This window comes from Ranitomeya imitator, chromosome 3 (assembly GCF_032444005.1).
Source record: "Ranitomeya imitator isolate aRanImi1 chromosome 3, aRanImi1.pri, whole genome shotgun sequence".
NCBI classification, from domain to species: domain Eukaryota; kingdom Metazoa; phylum Chordata; class Amphibia; order Anura; family Dendrobatidae; genus Ranitomeya; species Ranitomeya imitator.
This window is the reverse complement of record NC_091284.1, coordinates 96,884,457-96,908,347: the sequence shown is the minus strand read 5'-3', so window position 1 is coordinate 96,908,347 and position 23,891 is coordinate 96,884,457. Positions and strand designations below refer to the sequence as shown.

The following is a 23,891-nucleotide window of genomic DNA, read 5'->3' as shown; positions in this document are numbered from 1 at the left end:
CAATTTTGTTATGTTAGGCCTTCGAAGCCTGTCTGCGGTCACTCCTTCCACTAGACTTCCACTGACCAGACCACTGCTGCCCGTGTACCCCTGGAACCAATTTAAAAGTGCCTACAGCCATGTGTTATTATTTTAGGCCTTCGATGCCTGTCTGCGGTCACTCCTTCCACTAGGCCTCCACTGACCACACCACTGCTGCCCGTGTACCCCTGGAACCAATTTAAAATTGCCTACAGCCAGCCCAATTTTTTTATTTTAGGCCTTCGATGCCTGTCTGCGGTCCATTCTTTCAACTACTACTACACTGACCAGGTCACTGCTGCCCGTGTACCCCTGGAACCAATTTAAAATTGCCTACAGCCAGCCCAATTTTTTTATTTTAGGCCTTCGATGCCTGTCTGCGGTCCATTCTTTCAACTACTACTACACTGACCAGGTCACTGCTGCCCGTGTACCCCTGGAACCAATTTAAAATTGCCTACAGCCAGCCCAATTTTTTTATTTTAGGCCTTCGATGCCTGTCTGCGGTCCATTCTTTCAACTACTACTACACTGACCAGGTCACTGCTGCCCGTGTACCCCTGGAACCAATTTAAAATTGCCTACAGCCATGTGTTATTATTTTAGGCCTTCGATGCCTGTCTGCGGTCACTCCTTCCACTAGGCCTCCACTGACCACACCACTGCTGTCCGTGTACCCCTGGAACCAATTTAAAATTGCCTACAGCCATGTGTTATTATTTTAGGCCTTCGATGCCTGTCTGCGGTCACTCCTTCCACTAGACTTCCACTGACCAGACCACTGCTGCCCGTGTACCCCTGGAACCAATTTAAAAGTGCCTACAGCCAGCCCAAGTTTGTTATGTTAGGCCTTCGATGCCTGTCTGCGGTCCATTCTTTCAACTACTACTACACTGACCAGGTCACTGCTGCCCGTGTACCCCTGGAACCAATTTAAAATTGCCTACAGCCAGCCCAATTTTTTTATTTTAGGCCTTCGATGCCTGTCTGCGGTCCATTCTTTCAACTACTACTACACTGACCAGGTCACTGCTGCCCGTGTACCCCTGGAACCAATTTAAAATTGCCTACAGCCATGTGTTATTATTTTAGGCCTTCGATGCCTGTCTGCGGTCACTCCTTCCACTAGGCCTCCACTGACCACACCACTGCTGCCCGTGTACCCCTGGAACCAATTTAAAATTGCCTACAGCCAGCCCAATTTTTTTATTTTAGGCCTTCGATGCCTGTCTGCGGTCCATTCTTTCAACTACTACTACACTGACCAGGTCACTGCTGCCCGTGTACCCCTGGAACCAATTTAAAATTGCCTACAGCCAGCCCAATTTTTTTATTTTAGGCCTTCGATGCCTGTCTGCGGTCCATTCTTTCAACTACTACTACACTGACCAGGTCACTGCTGCCCGTGTACCCCTGGAACCAATTTAAAATTGCCTACAGCCAGCCCAATTTTTTTATTTTAGGCCTTCGATGCCTGTCTGCGGTCCATTCTTTCAACTACTACTACACTGACCAGGTCACTGCTGCCCGTGTACCCCTGGAACCAATTTAAAATTGCCTACAGCCAGCCCAATTTTTTTATTTTAGGCCTTCGATGCCTGTCTGCGGTCCATTCTTTCAACTACTACTACACTGACCAGGTCACTGCTGCCCGTGTACCCCTGGAACCAATTTAAAATTGCCTACAGCCAGCCCAATTTTTTTATTTTAGGCCTTCGATGCCTGTCTGCGGTCCATTCTTTCAACTACTACTACACTGACCAGGTCACTGCTGCCCGTGTACCCCTGGAACCAATTTAAAATTGCCTACAGCCATGTGTTATTATTTTAGGCCTTCGATGCCTGTCTGCGGTCACTCCTTCCACTAGGCCTCCACTGACCACACCACTGCTGTCCGTGTACCCCTGGAACCAATTTAAAATTGCCTACAGCCATGTGTTATTATTTTAGGCCTTCGATGCCTGTCTGCGGTCACTCCTTCCACTAGACTTCCACTGACCAGACCACTGCTGCCCGTGTACCCCTGGAACCAATTTAAAAGTGCCTACAGCCAGCCCAAGTTTGTTATGTTAGGCCTTCGATGCCTGTCTGCGGTCCATTCTTTCAACTACTACTACACTGACCAGGTCACTGCTGCCCGTGTACCCCTGGAACCAATTTAAAATTGCCTACAGCCAGCCCAATTTTTTTATTTTAGGCCTTCGATGCCTGTCTGCGGTCCATTCTTTCAACTACTACTACACTGACCAGGTCACTGCTGCCCGTGTACCCCTGGAACCAATTTAAAATTGCCTACAGCCATGTGTTATTATTTTAGGCCTTCGATGCCTGTCTGCGGTCACTCCTTCCACTAGGCCTCCACTGACCACACCACTGCTGCCCGTGTACCCCTGGAACCAATTTAAAATTGCCTACAGCCAGCCCAATTTTTTTATTTTAGGCCTTCGATGCCTGTCTGCGGTCCATTCTTTCAACTACTACTACACTGACCAGGTCACTGCTGCCCGTGTACCCCTGGAACCAATTTAAAATTGCCTACAGCCAGCCCAATTTTTTTATTTTAGGCCTTCGATGCCTGTCTGCGGTCCATTCTTTCAACTACTACTACACTGACCAGGTCACTGCTGCCCGTGTACCCCTGGAACCAATTTAAAATTGCCTACAGCCAGCCCAATTTTTTTATTTTAGGCCTTCGATGCCTGTCTGCGGTCCATTCTTTCAACTACTACTACACTGACCAGGTCACTGCTGCCCGTGTACCCCTGGAACCAATTTAAAATTGCCTACAGCCATGTGTTATTATTTTAGGCCTTCGATGCCTGTCTGCGGTCACTCCTTCCACTAGGCCTCCACTGACCACACCACTGCTGTCCGTGTACCCCTGGAACCAATTTAAAATTGCCTACAGCCATGTGTTATTATTTTAGGCCTTCGATGCCTGTCTGCGGTCACTCCTTCCACTAGACTTCCACTGACCAGACCACTGCTGCCCGTGTACCCCTGGAACCAATTTAAAAGTGCCTACAGCCAGCCCAAGTTTGTTATGTTAGGCCTTCGATGCCTGTCTGCGGTCCATTCTTTCAACTACTACTACACTGACCAGGTCACTGCTGCCCGTGTACCCCTGGAACCAATTTAAAATTGCCTACAGCCAGCCCAATTTTTTTATTTTAGGCCTTCGATGCCTGTCTGCGGTCCATTCTTTCAACTACTACTACACTGACCAGGTCACTGCTGCCCGTGTACCCCTGGAACCAATTTAAAATTGCCTACAGCCATGTGTTATTATTTTAGGCCTTCGATGCCTGTCTGCGGTCACTCCTTCCACTAGGCCTCCACTGACCACACCACTGCTGCCCGTGTACCCCTGGAACCAATTTAAAATTGCCTACAGCCAGCCCAATTTTTTTATTTTAGGCCTTCGATGCCTGTCTGCGGTCCATTCTTTCAACTACTACTACACTGACCAGGTCACTGCTGCCCGTGTACCCCTGGAACCAATTTAAAATTGCCTACAGCCAGCCCAATTTTTTTATTTTAGGCCTTCGATGCCTGTCTGCGGTCCATTCTTTCAACTACTACTACACTGACCAGGTCACTGCTGCCCGTGTACCCCTGGAACCAATTTAAAATTGCCTACAGCCAGCCCAATTTTTTTATTTTAGGCCTTCGATGCCTGTCTGCGGTCCATTCTTTCAACTACTACTACACTGACCAGGTCACTGCTGCCCGTGTACCCCTGGAACCAATTTAAAATTGCCTACAGCCATGTGTTATTATTTTAGGCCTTCGATGCCTGTCTGCGGTCACTCCTTCCACTAGGCCTCCACTGACCACACCACTGCTGTCCGTGTACCCCTGGAACCAATTTAAAATTGCCTACAGCCATGTGTTATTATTTTAGGCCTTCGATGCCTGTCTGCGGTCCATTCTTTCAACTACTACTACACTGACCAGGGCACTGCTGGCCGTGTACCCCTGGAACCAATTTAAAATTGCCTACAGCCAGCCCAATTTTTTTATTTTAGGCCTTCGATGCCTGTCTGCGGTCCATTCTTTCAACTACTACTACACTGACCAGGTCACTGCTGCCCGTGTACCCCTGGAACCAATTTAAAATTGCCTACAGCCATGTGTTATTATTTTAGGCCTTCGATGCCTGTCTGCGGTCACTCCTTCCACTAGGCCTCCACTGACCACACCACTGCTGTCCGTGTACCCCTGGAACCAATTTAAAATTGCCTACAGCCATGTGTTATTATTTTAGGCCTTCGATGCCTGTCTGCGGTCACTCCTTCCACTAGGCCTCCACTGACCACACCACTGCTGTCCGTGTACCCCTGGAACCAATTTAAAATTGCCTACAGCCATGTGTTATTATTTTAGGCCTTCGATGCCTGTCTGCGGTCCATTCTTTCAACTACTACTACACTGACCAGGGCACTGCTGGCCGTGTACCCCTGGAACCAATTTAAAATTGCCTACAGCCAGCCCAATTTTTTTATTTTAGGCCTTCGATGCCTGTCTGCGGTCCATTCTTTCAACTACTACTACACTGACCAGGTCACTGCTGCCCGTGTACCCCTGGAACCAATTTAAAATTGCCTACAGCCATGTGTTATTATTTTAGGCCTTCGATGCCTGTCTGCGGTCACTCCTTCCACTAGGCCTCCACTGACCACACCACTGCTGTCCGTGTACCCCTGGAACCAATTTAAAATTGCCTACAGCCATGTGTTATTATTTTAGGCCTTCGATGCCTGTCTGCGGTCACTCCTTCCACTAGGCCTCCACTGACCACACCACTGCTGTCCGTGTACCCCTGGAACCAATTTAAAATTGCCTACAGCCATGTGTTATTATTTTAGGCCTTCGATGCCTGTCTGCGGTCCATTCTTTCAACTACTACTACACTGACCAGGGCACTGCTGGCCGTGTACCCCTGGAACCAACATCAGAAAATATAAAAATAAGTATTTTGCTTATAAAAAAGAAAATACTGGTGAGATATCAAATGCAGACATTTTAACATTAAAAACAAACACACAACTCTAATCTGGTACAGTACTAAAAATGGCCACCAGCTACAATTACTTTCTCCTGCAAGTAGTTAACTGAAAGTTTTTTTAAATTGAAAACACACATATGGCATCCACCGAGTGTTGTCCTGTCGCGTCTTCTTTATATTATTGCCGAGAAGATGCAAAATAATGAAAATAATAAAATCATTAATTACCAAAATAATAGAGAAAGTCAACACCACATTGCAAATAAACATTCATTCCAAATAAAGAAGCAGGGCGCGTCCGAGGGTGAGTATATACCTAATAAGAATATAATCACCCTCGGACGCGCAATGCTTATTTCCAACAGCCTTCCTTCCTAAGAATCAGCCCTTCCGTCGTGTAGAGAGACGTTGTGTTACACTCCAAGGTGTTCCCCAGGTTGCCTTTCCTGAGCTTCGATCTTCCGGCTCTCGTTTAGTAGTTCTTGGAAACTACTCTGCATTAGGCCTTCAAATTGGGTATGGGGTGTAGAGAGATGGTGTGTTCCACTCCAAGGTGTTCCCCAGGTTGCCTTTCCTGAGCTTCGATCTTCCGGCTCTCGTTTAGTAGTTGTTGGAAACTACGCTGCATTAGGCCTTCAAATTGGGTATGGGGTGTAGCGAGAGGGTGTGTTACACTCCAAGGTGTTCCCCAGGTTGCCTTTCCTGAGCTTCGATCTTCCGGCTCTCGTTTAGTAGTTCTTGGAAACTACACTGCATTAGGCCTTCAAATTGGGTATGGGGTGTAGAGAGAGGGTGTGTTACACTCTAAGGTGTTCCCCAGGTTTCCTTGCCATTGCTTCGGTCTTCCGACTCTCGTTTAGTAGTTGTAGAAAAGTACACTGCATTAGGCCATACAAAATGGGTATGGGGTGGAGAGAGATGGTGTGTTACACTCCAAGGTGTTCCCCAGGTTGCCTTTCCTGAGCTTCTATCTTCAGGCTCTCATTAAATTGTGGTTAAATGGAACAACTGCATTTGGCGTACTAGTTGGTTTGGGGCCTACTATCGGTGTCTGCCACTCCTTGCTGTTCTCCTCCACTGAACAAAGCTGTGCCGCCTGTTTACTACGGTTGCCAATTTTGAACTGCATTTCGACTACTTACTGATTTGGCCCTACTCTCTGTGTCAGCCTCTCATTCCAGTTGTCCTCCACTGCAATGCCCCCTGGTTATTCCTGTGTTACCAATTTTGAACTGCATTTAGCCCACTTTCTTCTTTGGGCCTATATCTGTGTTTCCACTTCATCGTGCCCATTGCCCAGCCAGTGATAGATGAGTCTGCTGGTACATTGACCCATAACGCAACATTCCCCGTGCACGCTACACAACAACATTGTGACCCTGCTGAAAGTCAGGTTGCTCTTCCCGCATACCATACCACCTTACACGGGGACAAAGAGGAAGGTGCAGATGAAAGTGCAGGTTCCTTCATCAGGTGGGGGGAGGAATACTAGTTGGCGACGTCACTGGCACAGGGCCTCTCATAGTACGCAAAAGTGTTGCTGCCGGTGGGAGGCGCCCCCGCCGTGCAAACACACCGCTGTACTTTGAGGGGCCCTGTGCCAGTGCCAATGCCAACGAGTGGGCCCCCCCTGCTTGCTCAGGTTCACAGCACTTGCAAAGTTGAAATACTTACCTCTCCCTGCTCCACTGCCGTGACGTGGTCCAGATTTCCTGGGCCCACTAATTACTTGAACCAGCCCTACCCCCCACAACTTTAGCCAAATGACCCCCAATTTCAAATGCCTTCCAATTATTATAAGGTAAATTACGCTTGACAAGCTTCATTAAGAAGAATGGATGGTTTTGACATTAAAATGGCCACTCTAGGTGTTTTCCTGGCCCCCACTCACTGCCGACTATGCTGCCCCATTGACTTGCATTGGGTTTCGTGTTTCGGTCGATCCCGACTTTACGTCATAATCGGCCGATTTCACTCGACCCGACTTTGGACATAGTCGGGTTTCGCAAAACCCGGCTCGACTCTAAAAAGGTCAAGGTCGCTCAACTCTAGTGTAGATCCCTATAATGCTGTCTGTCAGTTGGGCTCCGGTTTCACACATATTCGGACTGGGATTGGTTCAGAGGACCCCACCCGACGGCTGGTCCTCCCAATTTCAGAGACCATATATGCCAATGAGGCAGTCCGTTCATGAGAGAGCATCCGGTCGGTCCAAGTCTTCCGATCTGAGTACGGTCTGTGATTCACAGTTGTGTGACAGGGTATTGGAGCTTTTCATGGTTTTGGGTGGAGTACCATTTGGTACAAATGTACATGTGTTGCTATGATGAAATGGTTGCACAGTTTTTGGGGGGGGTTTTGCATCCATGTTATGGCGGCAAGTTTTAGCCAAATTGCAAGTCTAACAGCATCAAAAGTACCCAAGATATGGTTAGGGCTCGTGCAGACGACCATATTATTGGTTCACGTGTGGTCCAACAAAACATCGGATTGAACTTGGACCAATGTTATTCTGCAGTGCTGTGCAAATGTCAGCAGCATCCCAGAGTTGGATAAGCTTTTCGGATGCACTCAGTCATGAAAGTCAATGAGTCCATGGAAAACATCGGAGTACACCAAGATGACATCTGAGTGCAGTCCAATATTCATGGACTTATAGAATGGAGAAGACGGAGAATCCCTTGGCGTCTAAAAGGATTGCCACATCATACAGGCGGATAACAAAGGGCTGTTCCAAAAGTAATAAGTCACGCCCTATGAAGAGGATAGAGGATAACTTACTGATACCTGGAGATCGGACTGCTAGATCGCCAAGCAATCCTGAGAATTGGACGCAAACTTGGAATCGTGCTCAGCCGAGCCGCGGCCTGGAAGGAGAGAAAGTGTTCAACCTTCATCCCATGCATGGCCTATGGGACAGCAGGGAAAAGAAAAATAAATCCAACAGTCCCATAGATAATGAATAGTCGCATCGATGGTTTTCCGCGGAGAATGGTTCCTGGGATCCAGAGCCTTGGTCTCAGGATCATTGGTGGTCTCAGCAATCAGTAAATTATCCCCTATTATATGGATAGCGGATATCTTAGGTCATGATCAGACATCCAAGTATCACAGATGTCTACATCTGGTCTTTTGTTTTGTGAAAAGTCTTTCCAACGGCCCAAGACATTTATAATAAGTTTCTCCTCCATATAGGGAGCCATAAATCACTCCGGTGCATATACAGAGGTGGCCACATACTTGTGTACGGGTGCTCTACTCCTAAAATTACTGGAGCCCAAAAAAAAAAAAAAAAGTTTCAAGTGTTTTCCACTCACTGGTAAGTGACGGCTCAGTCCTGATAAAAGCCCTCAGCAGAGACGGCCTATTATTAGGGCTTTTTAACCCTCCGTCACATACAACTGATCTGACAGGCGCTTCTCTTTTACTTTCATTTCTCCTTCCTCACCAGATTGTGAGGAAACCCCCTCCCTCCAGGTAGTCTCCTGTCTCTTGAAGGTCTGTGAAACCTGATATCACAGTTGGATTTCAGAGCTTCAGGGGAGAGGATATAGCTGCACAGATCTCTCAGGCTCATTGTATGTGAATACGTCACATTCAGTAAGGTTGGTATTGTATGTTTTTATTCATCACAATAGTTTATTTAGCTTGTTTTATGAATGTATAGCACAAAATGTGAGGATATTTCATAGAAATAAGGGAGATTTTATAAAAGAAAGTGTGCTGCTCAGGCATATACAGTAGTTCCCTAACATATTCCTTCTCTTGCTTCAGATTATCTGCTGAAATGGAGAGGAAAATGTACAATTTATCCAAACAACTTGATGTTGAGGAAGTAACAAACATGCTGTTAGATGATAGAGACCTCACACTGAATGAGGATTTAGGAGAGGAAAGTGAGATTGATTCTCATGATGAGGTGGAAGAATGTGTCCTGGATTCTGAAACAGAGCAAGATGGTGACAGTGGTGAGGATGAAGAAGTTGGATCATATTATATTGGAAAAGATAAAAATACTAAATGGAACAAGAAGCCATTCCAGAAAAAACGTAGAGAACCTTTAAACATTATTACTCACCTTCCTGCAGTAATAGGAACTGCACGTAATGCAAAAACTGCAGTTGAATGCTGGAACAGTATATTTACAGATGACATTCTGGACTCTATTGTCACATATACCAACCAATATATAGACATTATAAAGGACAAGTACATCTGCAACAGAACCATCAAGCCCACAGATGAAATAGAACTGCGTGCTTTTTTTGGATTACTGTACCTTGCAGGAGCTTATAGGGCAAATAGACAAAGTTTGGAGGAACTTTGGGGTAAAGATGGGGATGGAGTTGAAAAATTTAGCCTTGTTATGTCCATAAACAGATTCAAGATTCTAATTCGTTGCCTTCGGTTTGACGACAGAACTACCCGAACCGAACGCAAAGCACATGACCGACTTGCTCCAATTCGTGATATATTTCAAAGATTTGTTGTAAACTGTAAACAAAGTTATTACCCTGGAGAGAATCTCACTATTGACGAAATGCTCCCTGGTTTTCGTGGTAGATGTGCCTTTCGTCAATATATTCCATCAAAGCCAAACAAATATGGAATAAAAATGTATGCCCTTGTTGATGCCAGTAAGACCTACACTTACAACCTGGAAGTTTATGCAGGAAAACAACCAGAAGGTCCTTACTGTGTGAGCAACAAACCCATTGATGTTGTAAAAAGACTGGCTGAACCCTTATTTGGATCGGGTCGCAATATTACAGCTGACAATTGGTTTACAAGTTGTGATCTGATTGATTATCTGAAAATTCAGAAGCTGTCATATGTGGGAACTGTAAGAAAAAACAAAAGGGAATTGCCGCCACAGATTGTAAGTGTGAAAGAGAGACAACAGTACAGCAGTATGTTTGCATTCCATAATGGAAAGGCTTTAGTTTCCTATGTACCACATGCCAAAAAAATCGTACTTCTTCTATCAACACTTCATGATGATGCTGCCATCGATCCTGGGACTGGGGCAGAAAAAAAACCGGAGATAATTACATTTTACAATGCCACCAAAGGGGGTGTGGATACAGCAGATCAGATGTGCTCCACTTTCAACGTCAGCAGAAACATCAAACGCTGGCCAATGGTCATATTTTTTGCTATGTTGAATTTGGGTGGTATAAATTCACAAGTAATTTATCTTGAAAACAAGCTTGAACCACTCCGTAGACGATTGTATCTGAAAAAATTGGCCCATGAACTACTACTTGGAGAGCTACGCAGGAGAAGCGTGAAAACAATCGGTATCCCCTCTCGCCTTCAAGTTCAGCTCAAAAGGTTCCGCCCAGAAGATGATGGTGAAAAGTCACCATCTGCACCACATCACAAAAGAAGGAGATGCACCACCTGCCAAACGGAAAGCGGAACCAGAAGGCTTTCAAATTATGAATGTCTCAAATGTCATAAAGCAATTTGCCTGACACATGCAAAAATGGTGTGTAATTCTTGCTATTTGCTCTGCAAGTGTGACTTTTCTGGGGAAACCTCAGCATCTACTTCTGATTGAATATGTTTTTAATAGTACTTAAGGTACCTTAAAATTAAGTTTGTGTTCAAAAATTTTCTTTGTACATTTTTTTGAGAGAGTCGAACTGGGGACTATTTGGCGGGAGTTTTGAAAAGTTTGTATTTCATAGTTACGGTATTAGTTTTATGTTAAGTAAATGTTTTTTTTTGCAACTGATTATGTGTAGTCTCTTTTATTACATCCCTATGAAGGTCACTGATCACTTTTAGAGCACTGAAATTGCAAACATTAGATATTATAGGTATTTTTCCAGCAGGCGCCTGACAGGCACATTGTATGTGAACTGGTTAGTCTGAATATTGTATGTGACGGAGGGTTAATAGTTCTGCGTGCCTAGCAATGCGCAAGAGGATTTTTCAGCTACGCTACACGCTGGATTGGTTAAAAATCAGAGAAAGGAAGCCCAGTACTGCGCCAAGCAGCGACCACACACAGGCTTACTGCGCCATCTTGTGGCAGTATATGAGCAGTACAACAAAGATGTCTTGTTAGTCCCTGTAGTAAACAAAAAAAAAGTGAACAGACAACTGATTAAAGATCTGAAGAGGCTTTATTGCGTAAAAATAAATATTAAAAGTCAGTATCTCAATCTGAGAAAGTGACAGCACATCAATAGTATATGCCATTAGTGATGAGCGAATATACTCGTTACTCGAGATTTCCCAAGCACGCTCGGGTGTCCTCCGAGTATTTTTTAGTGCTCGGAGATTTAGTTTTTCTTGCCGCAGCTGAATGATTTACATCTAATAGCCAGCATAAGTAGATGTGGGGATTCCCTAGCAACCAGGCAACCCCCACATGTACTTACGCTGGCTAAGAGATGTCACAATCCGGCGCTACTACAAGTCTATGAAAAAAAACGGATCCAGCGGCAACCTTTTTATCAAAATTCGCCGGATTGTGCCTGATGGCAAAAAACTGATGTGTGAAAGCAGCCTTAAGGAAACAGAGAATAGAAATAGTGTCGGATAAGTGGACAAGCGGATTTCTCTAATAAGATTTAACACAAAGTATCTTACATGGAATTACTTTTTTTTTTTTTTCTTTTTTTGAAAGTTCAGCTCGATTTTAAATGGGAAACTCCAAAATCAGAGCAATGCTGCATTTAGATGTGTCAATTCCGGGCCATCTATGTACCATTAAATTAGTGACTAGAAACTATTCCCAATACATTCGTTACTTGTTCAGTGGGCTACATAGACTAACAGACAATGACAGAACTATCAGGTTCCCATAATAAAACATCCTATCAGCAGCACCGACTCCATTTACCAGGGGTGATGTGCTACCGATAACAATGATTGTTTAAAAAGGAACCTGTCATCGTGATTAAGTATGGTAAAATAAAGGTATGGCCATAGTAGCGCTTTTATATTGAAGTAATACATACCTGTAGGGAAGAAATCCACATTCTGGTTCTTGTTTAATTCGTGTTAGATGTTTTGGTGCAATATCCTCTTTGTGCATCAGGGTGAGACCTTGGGGCAGGACTGCAGGTAGAGTTTTCGGCTCTGCCGCGGCCTCTTAGTCCTTGTACAAGCCTCCTTTTTAAAATTTCGCACTAGCGCCACACTTGCTGCTGATGGCACATGCGCACATTAATGTCTTAGTAGTCTTCAGCAAAATGGCACCGGTGGTGGCACAAGCACAGATTGACATCCAGTGGTCTTCAGCAAAATGGGGCTGGTGGTGGCACATGCACAGATTGACATCCGGCGGTCTTCAGCAAAATGGCACCGGTGGTGGCACATGCACAGATTGTCATCCAGTGGTCTTCAGCAAAATGGCACCAGTGGTGGCACAAGCACAGATTGACATCCGGTGGTCTTCAGCAAAATGGCACCGGTGGTGGCACATGCACAGATTGTCATCCAGTGGTCTTAAGCAAAATGGCACCGGTGGTGGCACAAGCACAGATTGACATCCGGTGGTCTTCAGCAAAATGGCACCGGTGGTGGCACATGCACAGATTGACATCCGGTGGTCTTCAGCAAAATGGCACCGGTGGTGGCACATGCACAGATTGACATCCAGCGGTCTTCAGCAAAATGGCACAGGTGGTGGCACATGCACAGATTGACATCCAGCGGTCTTCAGCAAAATGGCACCGGTGGTGGCACATGCACAGATTGACATCCAGCGGTCTTCAGCAAAATGGCACCGGTGGTGGGACATGCACAGATTGACATCCAGCGGTCTTCAGCAAAATGGCACCGGTGGTGGGACATGCACAGATTGACATCCGGTGGTCTTCAGCAAAATGGCACAGGTGGTGGCACATGCACAGATTGACATCTGGTGGTCTTCAGCAAAATGGCACCGGTGGCGGCACATGCACAGATTGACATCCGGTGGTCTTCAGCAAAATGGCACCAGTGGCGGCACATGCACAGACTGACATCCAGCGGTCTTCAGCAAAATGGCACAGGTGGTGGCACATGCACAGATTGACATCCAGCGGTCTTCAGCAAAATGGCACCGGTGGTGGCACATGCACAGATTGACATCCGGTGGTCTTCAGCAAAATGGCACCGGTGGTGGCACATGCACAGATTGACATTATTATTATTATTATTATTATTATTTATTGTTATAGTGCCATTTATTCCATGGCGCTTTACATGTGAGGAGGGGTATACATAATGAAAACAAGTACAATAATCTTAAACAATACAAGTCATAACTGGTACAGGAGGAATGAGGACCCTGCCCGCGAGGGCTCACAATCTACAAGGGATGGGTGAGAATACAGTAGGTGAGGGTAGAGATGGTCATGCAGCGGTTTGGTTGATCGGTGGTTACTGCAGATTGTAGGCTTGTCTGAAGAGGTGGGTCTTCAGGTTCTTTTTGAAGGTTTCGATGGTAGGTGAGAGTCTGATGTGTTGTGGTAGAGGGTTCCAGAGTAGGGGTGATACGCGAGAGAAATCTTGTATACGATTGTGGGAAGAGGAGATAAGAGGGGAGTAGAGTAGGGGATCTTGTGAGGATCGGAGGTTGCAGGTAGGTAAGTACCGGGAGACGAGGTCACAGATGTATGGAGGAGACAGGTTGTGGATGGCTTTGTACGTCATGGTTAGGGTTTTGTAGTGGAGTCTCTGGGCAATGGGGAGCCAGTGAAGGGATTGACAGAGGGGAGAGGCCGGGGAATAGCGGGGGGACAGGTGAATTAGTCGGGCAGCAGAGTTTAGAATAGATTGGAGGGGTGCGAGAGTGTTAGAGGGGAGGCCACAGAGCAGGAGGTTGCAGTAGTCAAGGCGAGAGATGATGAGGGCATGGACTAGGGTTTTTGCAGATTCATGGTTGAGGAATGAACGGATTTGTGAAATATTTTTGAGTTGCAGTCGGCAGGAAGTGGAAAGGGCTTGGATATGTGGTTTGAAGGAGAGATCAGCGTCAAGGATTACCCCGAGGCAGCGAGCTTGTGGGACTGCGGAGAGTGGGCAGCCATTTACTGTAATGGATAGGTTCGTTGGGGGGGTCGCGTGAGATGGGGGAAAGATGATGAATTCTGTTTTGTCCATGTTAAGTTTGAGAAATCTATCGGAGAAGAAGGATGAAATAGTGGACAGACATTGAGGGATTCTGGTTAGAAGGGAAGTGATATCTGGTCCAGAGATGTAGATCTAGACATCCGGTGGTCTTCAGCAAAATGGCACCGGTGGTGGCACATGCACAGATTGACATCCGGTGGTCTTCAGCAAAATGGCACCGGTGGTGGGACATGCACAGATTGACATCCAGTGGTCTTCAGCAAAATGGCACCGGTTGTGGCACATGCACAGATTGAGATCTCAGCTCACCATTGGCCCGAGGTCTGAATCAGCGCATGCTTCGCCACTTTGCTGAAGATGAATATACGCAAGCGGCAAGGGAGGCGCTATCACAAACTTTGAAAAAAGGAGTCTCGTACAAATGCAGAGGGGCCGCGGCAGAGCTGAAAATCCTACCCACAGTCCCACCCTGAAGTCCCGCTCCAATGCACCAAACCATCTAATGGGAATTAAACAAGGACCAGGATGCGGATTTCTTCCATAAAGGTATCTATTGAGTCAGAAGAAAAGCGCCAATATGGCCGTACCTTTACTTTAACATACTAAACCGTGATGACAGGTTCTGTGTAAGTCGTGCAGATGTATTATAAATGTATGAGAATTGTATATTTAATGCCTGATCCCGCAAACAGGAAAACCTTTCAGACAAACCCTCCGCAGCGCTTACGTATTCCGGGTGTCCGTTCCATATGAAGGAAGTGAAAGGGAAGCAAACGTCGATTGTCTGCAGGGCGCGTGTGACATAAAATCGCAGGAGCCCCAGGGAGAGCCAGCACCAACATTGCTGGAATGGTGCTCAAATCATACGGGAGTATAACAACATTTTTAAAGAACATGGAGGGTTTTTTTTACCCTGTATTAAATGCAGATATTTACCGTAACTGCAAGATACAGCTGACAGCAGCAGGACTGGGGTTAAACTCTAAACTTGTACCTTGTTTCTCCTCAATTGCTGACATTGTATTTAATTTTACATAAGGGTACACATCAGTTTACACATTGGTACCATTACCGATGAGCTATATTAAAGCTATAACGTTATATACACTGCATAAGTCCACACACAACTAGAAATGAACAGATCAGACTGCAGTCACTAGAGGGCGACAACACACAGCATTAGACCTTTAATAGGTTTACACTAATTCTTTTTATCCTTTTATGGGGATTTTCACTATTGTAAAATTCCATGAACTCGAGAGATATGAATTAATTCTATTTTTTTTATTTTACATTCCATATACATTCCTTCATTTATCTGTGAAGATCACATTCACGATAGCAAGGAAATATTAACTTCAGAAAACCTCATCGCTGAGACTTATCAATAGATGACCATCATTTTAAGAGTGCATGAATTTAAAGGGAACCTGTCACCCCCAAAATCGAAGATGAGCTAAGCCCACCGGCATCAGGGGTTTATCTACAGCGTTCTGGAATGCTGTAGATAAGCCCCCAATGTATCCTGAAAGATGAGAAAAAGAGGTTAGATTATACTCACCGGAGCTTCCCAATGTATTAAAATAGCAGCAAAAACGCGAAAAATCCGCAAAATTAATGAACACGCTGCGATTTTTACCACGATGCGTTTTTTTCTTTCTCGGAAAAAAACGCATCATGTGCACAAAAATTGCAGAATGCATTAAAAATCATGGGATGCTTATGTATGCCTTTTTTTAAGTGGCCAAAAAAAACGCAAAAAATCCTGTGCACATAGCCTAAGATTTCTCTAATAAAATATATTATATGGTTTCTTTTACTCCCTTGCACTGATGATTTATGCAAAGTTTCTTTTACCTGCAGCCTCCATTTACAATGGTCACAGCAGAGCAAAGGTAAGTGGCTATTAAACACTTCTGGCATCGCTCACTATTGAAAGGGTGCAAAAGGAAAATTAGGACAATTCATTGAATCGCATCCTTGTTTTTAGCCTAAGTTACGCCAATCAGGAACCACAGATTTAGAAACAGTGATTTTAGCTGAAAGGCGGCAGAATTCTCATCTGATATTCGCCACATTTAATATTTTATATCGGGATTTCCCTACCAACTGTCCGCAGCTCGAGATAATGGCCAGGCTGTGAAGACCCCAAACCTTCTCACTGATCAGCACCAGGAGCCGATGGCAAAAGATTTGATCAATATCTTTTTTAGCCTGTAAGATCTGTCTGCAAATGATCTGACCTGAGGCTTCTCAGCTGTTCCAAAACTACAACTCCCAACATGCTCTCCAATCCACATGCCTAAATGAGGCCTGTGTATCGCCATATGCCTCAGATTTCACATATTGTTTTTCAGTCTTCCAGATGACTAGAAAAAAATTTAAAAAAAAAAACAAAACACTGGGCAAGCCCCCAGTGCAAAACTTTAGAGCCAACCTCCCATAGTCTCACTGCTGCCTGGGGAGCATACCCCTGTAATACAGTGCTGAGCAGAGGCACCATGTGGCAGCACTAGTCGTGGGGATATCCTCTACTATCCCTGCTCCAGAACCATGTGGCAGCACTAGTCGTGGGGATATCCTCTACTATCCCTCCTCCACAACCATTTGGCAGCACTAGTCGTGGGGATATCCTCTACTATCCCTGCTCCACAACCATGTGGCAGCACTAGTCGTGGGGATATCCTCTACTATCCCTGCTCCACAACCATGTGGCAGCACTAGTCGTGGGAATATCCTCTACTATCCCTCCTCCACAACCATGTGGCAGCACTAGTCGTGGGGATATCCTCTACTATCCCTCCTCCACAACCATGTGGCAGCACTAGTCGTGGGGATATCCTCTACTATCCCTCCTCCACAACCATGTGGCAGCACTAGTCGTGGGGATATCCTCTACTATCCCTCCTCCACAACTATGTGGCAGCACTAGTCGTGGGGATATCCTCTACTATCCCTTCTCCACTACCATATGGCAGCACTAGTCGTGGGAATATGCACTATCCCTTCTCCACTACCATGTGGCAGCACTAGTCGTGGGGATATCCTCTACTATCCCTCCTCCACAACTATGTGGCAGCACTAGTCGTGGGGATATCCTCTACTATCCCTTCTCCACTACCATATGGCAGCACTAGTTGTGGGAATATGCACTATCCCTTCTCCACTACCATGTGGCAGCACTAGTCGTGGGGACTGGCACTACTATCCGTCCTCCACAATACCCGCGTACACTTGATCACTATACCCAGCACCATTCAGCTGCAGCTGGGTGGGTACTTCATCTTGTTGACTAGACAGTAGTGATGAGCGAACGTGCTCTGATAAGGCGTTCTCTGCTTGTGTATCGAGTATCTTCGGCATGCTCAAAAAATATGTTCGAGTCTTCATGTCTTGTCTGTTGAACAGCCGCGAGACTGCAGCCGTGGGGAGTCGAACATATTTTTCTAGCATGCCGAAGACACTGTTAGCACACAAGCATGCTCGGATAACAACTTATCTGAGCAAGTTCGCTCATCACAAATTGACAGATAAAAAAGAAAAAAAAAGGAATTTCCATAAAAGACTATAAAGTCTTACTTTTTTGCTGTTGTTGTCCCTATGACAACCCAAGCAGCCAAACCAGTTTTTCTTTTCTTTACAATCTTGATAGTCCAGTTACAAAAGTATTTTGTTTTGCAAGTGACTTCTTGCTGATGTTTCCCAGAAGTAAAAATAATAGAAGGGCTAAACCTTCCCCAATGAGGAGAATGAACAAACAGTAAATGGTCACTGAGGCGCCGGAAAAATAACATTTCGAGATCTGCTCAGTCAGAAAGTCAACAGTTGGATTTTCACTGTGGATTTTACAATATGCAAAGCAAGGGGTGAAATTTGTGGCCAACGTACAGAAAAATCAGCAACAAATTTTTATAGTTTGCAGACAAAAATATGTCCCACGTGGATGGACTTTAAGCTAAAGAAACATAGTTGAACAAAAGGGGCAAAAATTGCCCGTACACCTACAGCTGTCGCCTGACGGTTATTCTTCCCGACTCCCCCAATACATGTGTTCTCGATGGTGGGAGAGAAATAAGCTGCTGCCAGACTCCTCTAGCAATGGCTTATATCACATGAAAACAAAGGATCTGGTATGTTAAATGGCTCTAGGGACAAGTGCTGTTATTGCAGCATTTCAGAGAAAACATACTGTTAAAAGTTGGTCAGGGATGATGCAACTGAGATGACTGTACCAAAAGGCAGGTCCCCGGCGGCCTCATTTTGACAGACAGGTCTGCATAAATCACACACATACATACAATGAGTGGGGAGGAGAGAAGAAGCCAGGGACCTGCCTCTTGGACTAGTCATCCTATTCGCATCATCCCGCCCACGGCTTTTCACAGCAACATGTCAGAGTCTCAGATTCATGCTGCCAGAATGAATCCACTGCCAGGCTCAGGTTAAAAATCACATCAGATGGTCGAACACGACCACGTACATATGCGCATGGACAAATTTCACTTATGTGTATAAGAAATAACATTTTAGAATTTTAATTTCCTCCATACAATAAAAAAGATGAAATACAAATGAACCACAAAGTAAGATTAGACTAATAACACCAACAACCTGGGGTTAGAAGAATCCAGCTGGAGCTTCATATTCGTGGAGGTGAAAGGCACGGCTGCTGCTGAAAAAAAAAATACACTTGCTTCAGAAAAGTAAGGCTGTGTGTATGTGCTGAGTTGTTTTTTTTTTTTTTTAGGCATGAAAAAAAAATTTAAGTTTTTCAAGTGGAAACCACTTCTGGAAACGCTCCTTGTTTGGAGAATTTTTCTTATTCTGAAGTGGTTTTAAAGAGCTTTTGAAATTTTTTTTTTTCCCCCCCTGGAAGAGTTTCTCGCAGTCTTCTGATTTATCAGAGCCCAGCTTGGAGTGAATTCCATCAGGAGCAGCTTCAAAGAAGTGACATGCATTTTATTTTTTTCCCCTATGAGTCTTTTCCAGATCTCTGCAGCGGACGGATCAATGGTGACTTTTAAAAATCACTTTACATTTTATTCAGAAATGTACTCCAGGACTCCCCTAGAGTGATTTTCTTGTACATCTGAAGCTTTTGAGAAAAATAGAAAATGAGTTTTTGCACTAAAAAGGCACACAAAAAGGTAAAGTACAAAAAAAAAATCATGAACCACATGGCAACAATTTGAAGAATTTGACGCAAAAAAAAGTTAAATTGTACAAGGCAAAAAATAAAAAAAAATAAAGTTACTTAAAAGAAACAACAAAAATGGCAAATGGGTCTCTAAATCTTTTGTCCAAAAGGATTCATTGGACTTCAAAGTGCTTTTCAGCAGTTTTGCTAACCAGAATTATTCAACATTGGTGGAGAAAGGTTGAACTTTTTGGATCTAGGTTTATTTTCTACCTATGTAATATTGCAGTTTTCACAATGCAGTAGTGCAAAGCATGGAGGAGAGACATGTCGTCCATAGGGCTAAGGACATTACAGCAATCAATAGTGAAGTGAAATAAATGTATAATAAGATTTACACATTAAGAAATCGATAAATAAAAGCATAAAATGCTCCTCATAACCACATCTCATGACCCGGAGGCCGCGTCTTCACCCGTCTACGTCAGAGGTCCCCAACTCCAGTCCTAAAGGCCCACCAACAGGTCATGTTTTCAGGATTTCCTTAGTCTTGTCCAGGTAATAACTGCATCACCTGTGCAATGCAAAGGAAATCCTGAAAACATGACCTGTTGGTGGGCCTTGAGGACTGGAGTTGGGGACCTCTGGTCTACGTCACAGTAGCCGGTTCCATTATTCTTTTTACCTCACAGATTTCCATTCTGAAAGCCACGCTTGCTATACACCACAACAAAGCACCCATAGGTTATTCTGTCATCACTGTTCAACACATTCACAACAATAAGAGGGGAAAAAAGGTTTGGGAACAGAGGGAGAACTGTAATCTCTGCCAAAACATCATTGTAATTAGAGCAGAGGAATCTGATCCACCTTCAGATATTATGCAAAATGATTTAAGTCTACACACGCCACCGACTCCCTCAGCGATGCCGGGACGGGGATTGTGAAATTCAGCAGAAATGATCATACAGAAATTCCTCTCATTCCAGCAGCTCACACAAGCTGTTTCCTCTTTCACTATGAGGATACAGTGAAGGAATCTGTAAAATATCGGCATTTAAAAAAAAGAAAAAAATACAATGACTACTCGTTTCTTCAATCAATTCATTCAGCACCAACATTTCCACAACGAAGAACGTCCGATTTTCACAAACGAGTGCTATCCGTGAAAAACCTGTTATAGTCTGTGGGGCCATTCACATGTCCATAGAAGCGTCAGACATGTCATATTTTGATCAGAGAGTCCTTATCAAAACTGGTAATGCAAGTCAATGGGTTTGTGAAAAAAAATTACACAGACTGTCATAATGGAGATGGCGGAAAGGGGCAAAACTGGGACCACTCTGATCAGAATAATCAGTCCGTTTTTACCCTATAAAAATCAGACTTCTGAATGAGCCCTTAGGCCAAACCGATCCGAGTACGGAGCGTGATGCACAGACCAGCCGCGAGTCTTTTGCCATGAACTTAACTAAAAGAACCCAGATGCCCTATAGGGTAACCCTTAGAAAGTTAGATCTTTGTTCCATATTATTAAAAAAAAAAATCACAATGGGGGAAGACAGGGCAACATTTAGGCCATGTCTGGCCTTTCTCAAGCCTCAAAATAGGCCAGATATGGTAGAAACGTTGCCTGGTCTTGCAATTGTGAATTTTCAATACTATGCTATAAAGATCAAACTTTGGAATGGTTATTTTATGAGGCATTGGGATTCTTGGATATGCTACTGTTTGGGGGCCTAATAGGAGGCACTAACAGGCAAGGGCAGAATTTATCAAAGGTGCATGGGACTTAAACACTGGATTAATGAACTTAACTTCCACTTAGGCCTCATTCAGACATCAGTGATTTTTCACCTTTGGTAAAATACAGACGGTTGTTTATCAGTGCCTTGGATCTGATTTTCATCAGTGTTTGGTCCGGGTGTCCATTTTTACCATAATTGTTTTTCATGTATTGAAAAAATAAATCACTAGTCTTCTCCTATACATAAAATGACCACTGCTGCCAATCAGTGGTTGTAGCAGTCGTGTGCTACTCTACTAGAATCATGGCGCAGTGCTAACGTCAGCAAGTACAACACATGACTATATGCTGGTAAGCAAAAACTAGGCCCAAACCACCAAGAAAATGACCACCCCATTAATTGGACTGTGTCTTCAGAAAACTTTGTGTTAATTTTTTTTCAAAACTACACTTACTACTACAATTCATAAAACAAAACTCTGCATTTTTACTCTGACTTCCAAGCCCAATAAAATGTAAGGCGCTGCGGAATACGTTAGCGCTATATAAAAATAAAGATTATTATTATTATTATTATTATTATTATGCTGCATCCACACTTCAGTGTCCCGATCCAAGCACAGACGGTCCTGACCTGATTTTAACAGTCTCACACAGGTCTATGACGCGGTCCACGCATCCCGGTCTGTGCTCGGACAGTGACACACCGGATGTGTGAATGAAGCATTAGACATAGACTTATGGACCATTTAGAAGAGCCAGTAATTTACAAACGTGAATTCATAAGTTTATTGGTCTGGTCTAAACAAGCCGGTAATTAACTGCCCATCAAGCAAAATGCATGCATGGAAATCATTGTTATCGGCAGCACAAAGTGTAAAAAGGTGATGTGCTGCCGATAACATGATACTGTATAAGGAAGCAATGATCATATTAGTAATCAGTCTGTCCCTTCACTGTTTCACCTGCCCATGCAAATAGGTCAGCAAGTGACCAACGATCAGCTTTTATAATCGACCATCGATGGTCGTTTTAATTGCATGGATTGGTTTGTCTATATTGGCCCTTAAGCTCCGTACATAAACTAATGTCGGTAGCACCTGTCAATATCGACAGGGTCAGCAGACGCTCTATGGGGGCACCGGCCAACTGATTGTTAGGGGAGATGTTGATCGCTCTGTTCTGATGGAGATAAGCAGTCAGTAAAGATTTCCGTGGATTTCTCACACAGAACACAAGCAATGCTCCTGTTTCTGGGGGAGACAGCCGAGATACAGCATTGTTCGGCCAACAGCCATCTAACATATATGGAGGTCTTTACTTTTCTACTCGTTATCACTACAGGCAGGATTATAAATGAAAGCTACCACCTGTATAAGGATAACACAGGATCCAATATTCACATCCTTCCTTTTCCCTGCGCAGTGATCTCTGCACAGGTTACAGAGCATGTCTAGAAAATGCCCCTACAGAGGTCACCAAGCAAGATCCAGTTTGGCTCATATGACTGCCGAAAAGCACATTTATGAAGACTGTCAGTAGAAGCAAGAAGGCTGAATCAATAATAATGCCATAAAAAAAAATATTCTACGCTGTGTGTTATTCATTATTAAAGAATAATATAGGGGATACATTCCCCTTTCAGCCACTTGGAAGAATCTTCACACAAAATCCTTCCAGTAGATAGATGTTGAATGGAAAAAAAAATACAGCTAAAAAGGCATTGTGACCACGTGTTGCATCATAAAGAAGCGAGAACTGCACCACTACAGCTTCCAAAAATATGTTACCACTCATTATTCCTAGAAACGCTTCTTAGGGAACCACATTGTGGTAGTGCATGAAAACAAGCAAACTTTCACTTATGGTTTTAACATTTTTTATCCATTGAGATCAAATGTGGAAAACCAATTAAAATGGCAAAAAAAAGCACAGAAGGCATCAAGCAAGCTGCAAATAACACAGCAGAGGCACAAATCAATCACCTTTCCTAGATACCAGACAAAGCCAAAAAAGTGGGATGAAAAGAAGGAGTGTAATCCAGTGGGAATAAAGTTCCTTTTCATAAAAATTCAATGTTTATTAATCCATCCATAAAAAGCAGATACTATGGTAGACCCCAAAAATAAAATTATTGAGCACATTACAGCATAATACACATGGAGCAGCGTTTTCCACCAACGCGTTTCGACAAACGTCTTAATCAGGACAGTGAGACCTCAATCAATCCAAAATGTAAATCAGTTTGTCACAGTTTCCCCAGGAACCTCCTAGAACAATATGGCCGTCATCTTAAAAGAACATCCTTCAAGCATGTAAAGGTAACCATAGAATCAACTGCGATAAAATTAATATTATGCAGAATTAAAGGCTGATGCGAAACCTAAGGAGAATTTTATACTAAATGTCTATTTAATTAAAATCTAATCAGTTTTCTAATATAATTCTTTTTTTTTTTTTTTTTTTAATTCTACTGTTCTCTCCATACTGTAACTTTTTGTTTTTTTTTAAAATCCCAATTATGTTTTTGTTTGGGAAGCCAAGTGCATTTTGGGATAGTCACATGTGACAACAGTAGGGGGCAGACGCTGCGGTCACCGTCACAGCGGCTTTCCCCACCTTGAAATGAAGAGTCGTCTGTTTCAGAGACTGGACTGGCCCCTGCCGGGTCATCACTTCTCCTTAGAGCCAGCAAGGAGCGCACTGTCACTGTGCAGTCAGAGGAATATAGCAAAGGGAGCTCATACGGGGTATGCGTCAGAATTTACAACCAACGCATTATCAGGTGAGCAGGACTAGCCCGGCCTCCTACAGACAATTGCCCTCATTTCAGAGAGGGCGCAGAGGCTGCGGCACGGACCCCCTGATGACGGCTCATTTGATTATCCCAGCATGCAGTGCGG

General features: G+C 44.1%; 3 protein-coding genes across 8 annotated transcripts in view; 1 reads left to right on the top strand and 2 right to left on the bottom strand.

Annotated features, from left to right (window-relative positions):
* Positions 1–17,557, bottom strand: part of LOC138671461 (nuclear ubiquitous casein and cyclin-dependent kinase substrate 1-like) — a 46,255-nt gene extending 28,698 nt beyond the window's left edge. Inside the window, exon 1 of the mRNA XM_069759643.1 lies at positions 17,329–17,557. Within this exon, the coding sequence (XP_069615744.1) occupies positions 17,329–17,557 (229 nt within the window). The remainder of the gene's footprint in view (positions 1–17,328) is intronic.
* CRYBA1 (crystallin beta A1) overlaps positions 1–23,891 on the top strand; it is a 426,252-nt gene that overhangs the window by 124,753 nt on the left and 277,608 nt on the right. The gene's annotated exons all lie outside the window — the stretch shown is intronic.
* The window catches only part of MYO18A (myosin XVIIIA), a 420,009-nt gene that overhangs the window by 310,447 nt on the left and 85,671 nt on the right, over positions 1–23,891 (bottom strand). The gene's annotated exons all lie outside the window — the stretch shown is intronic.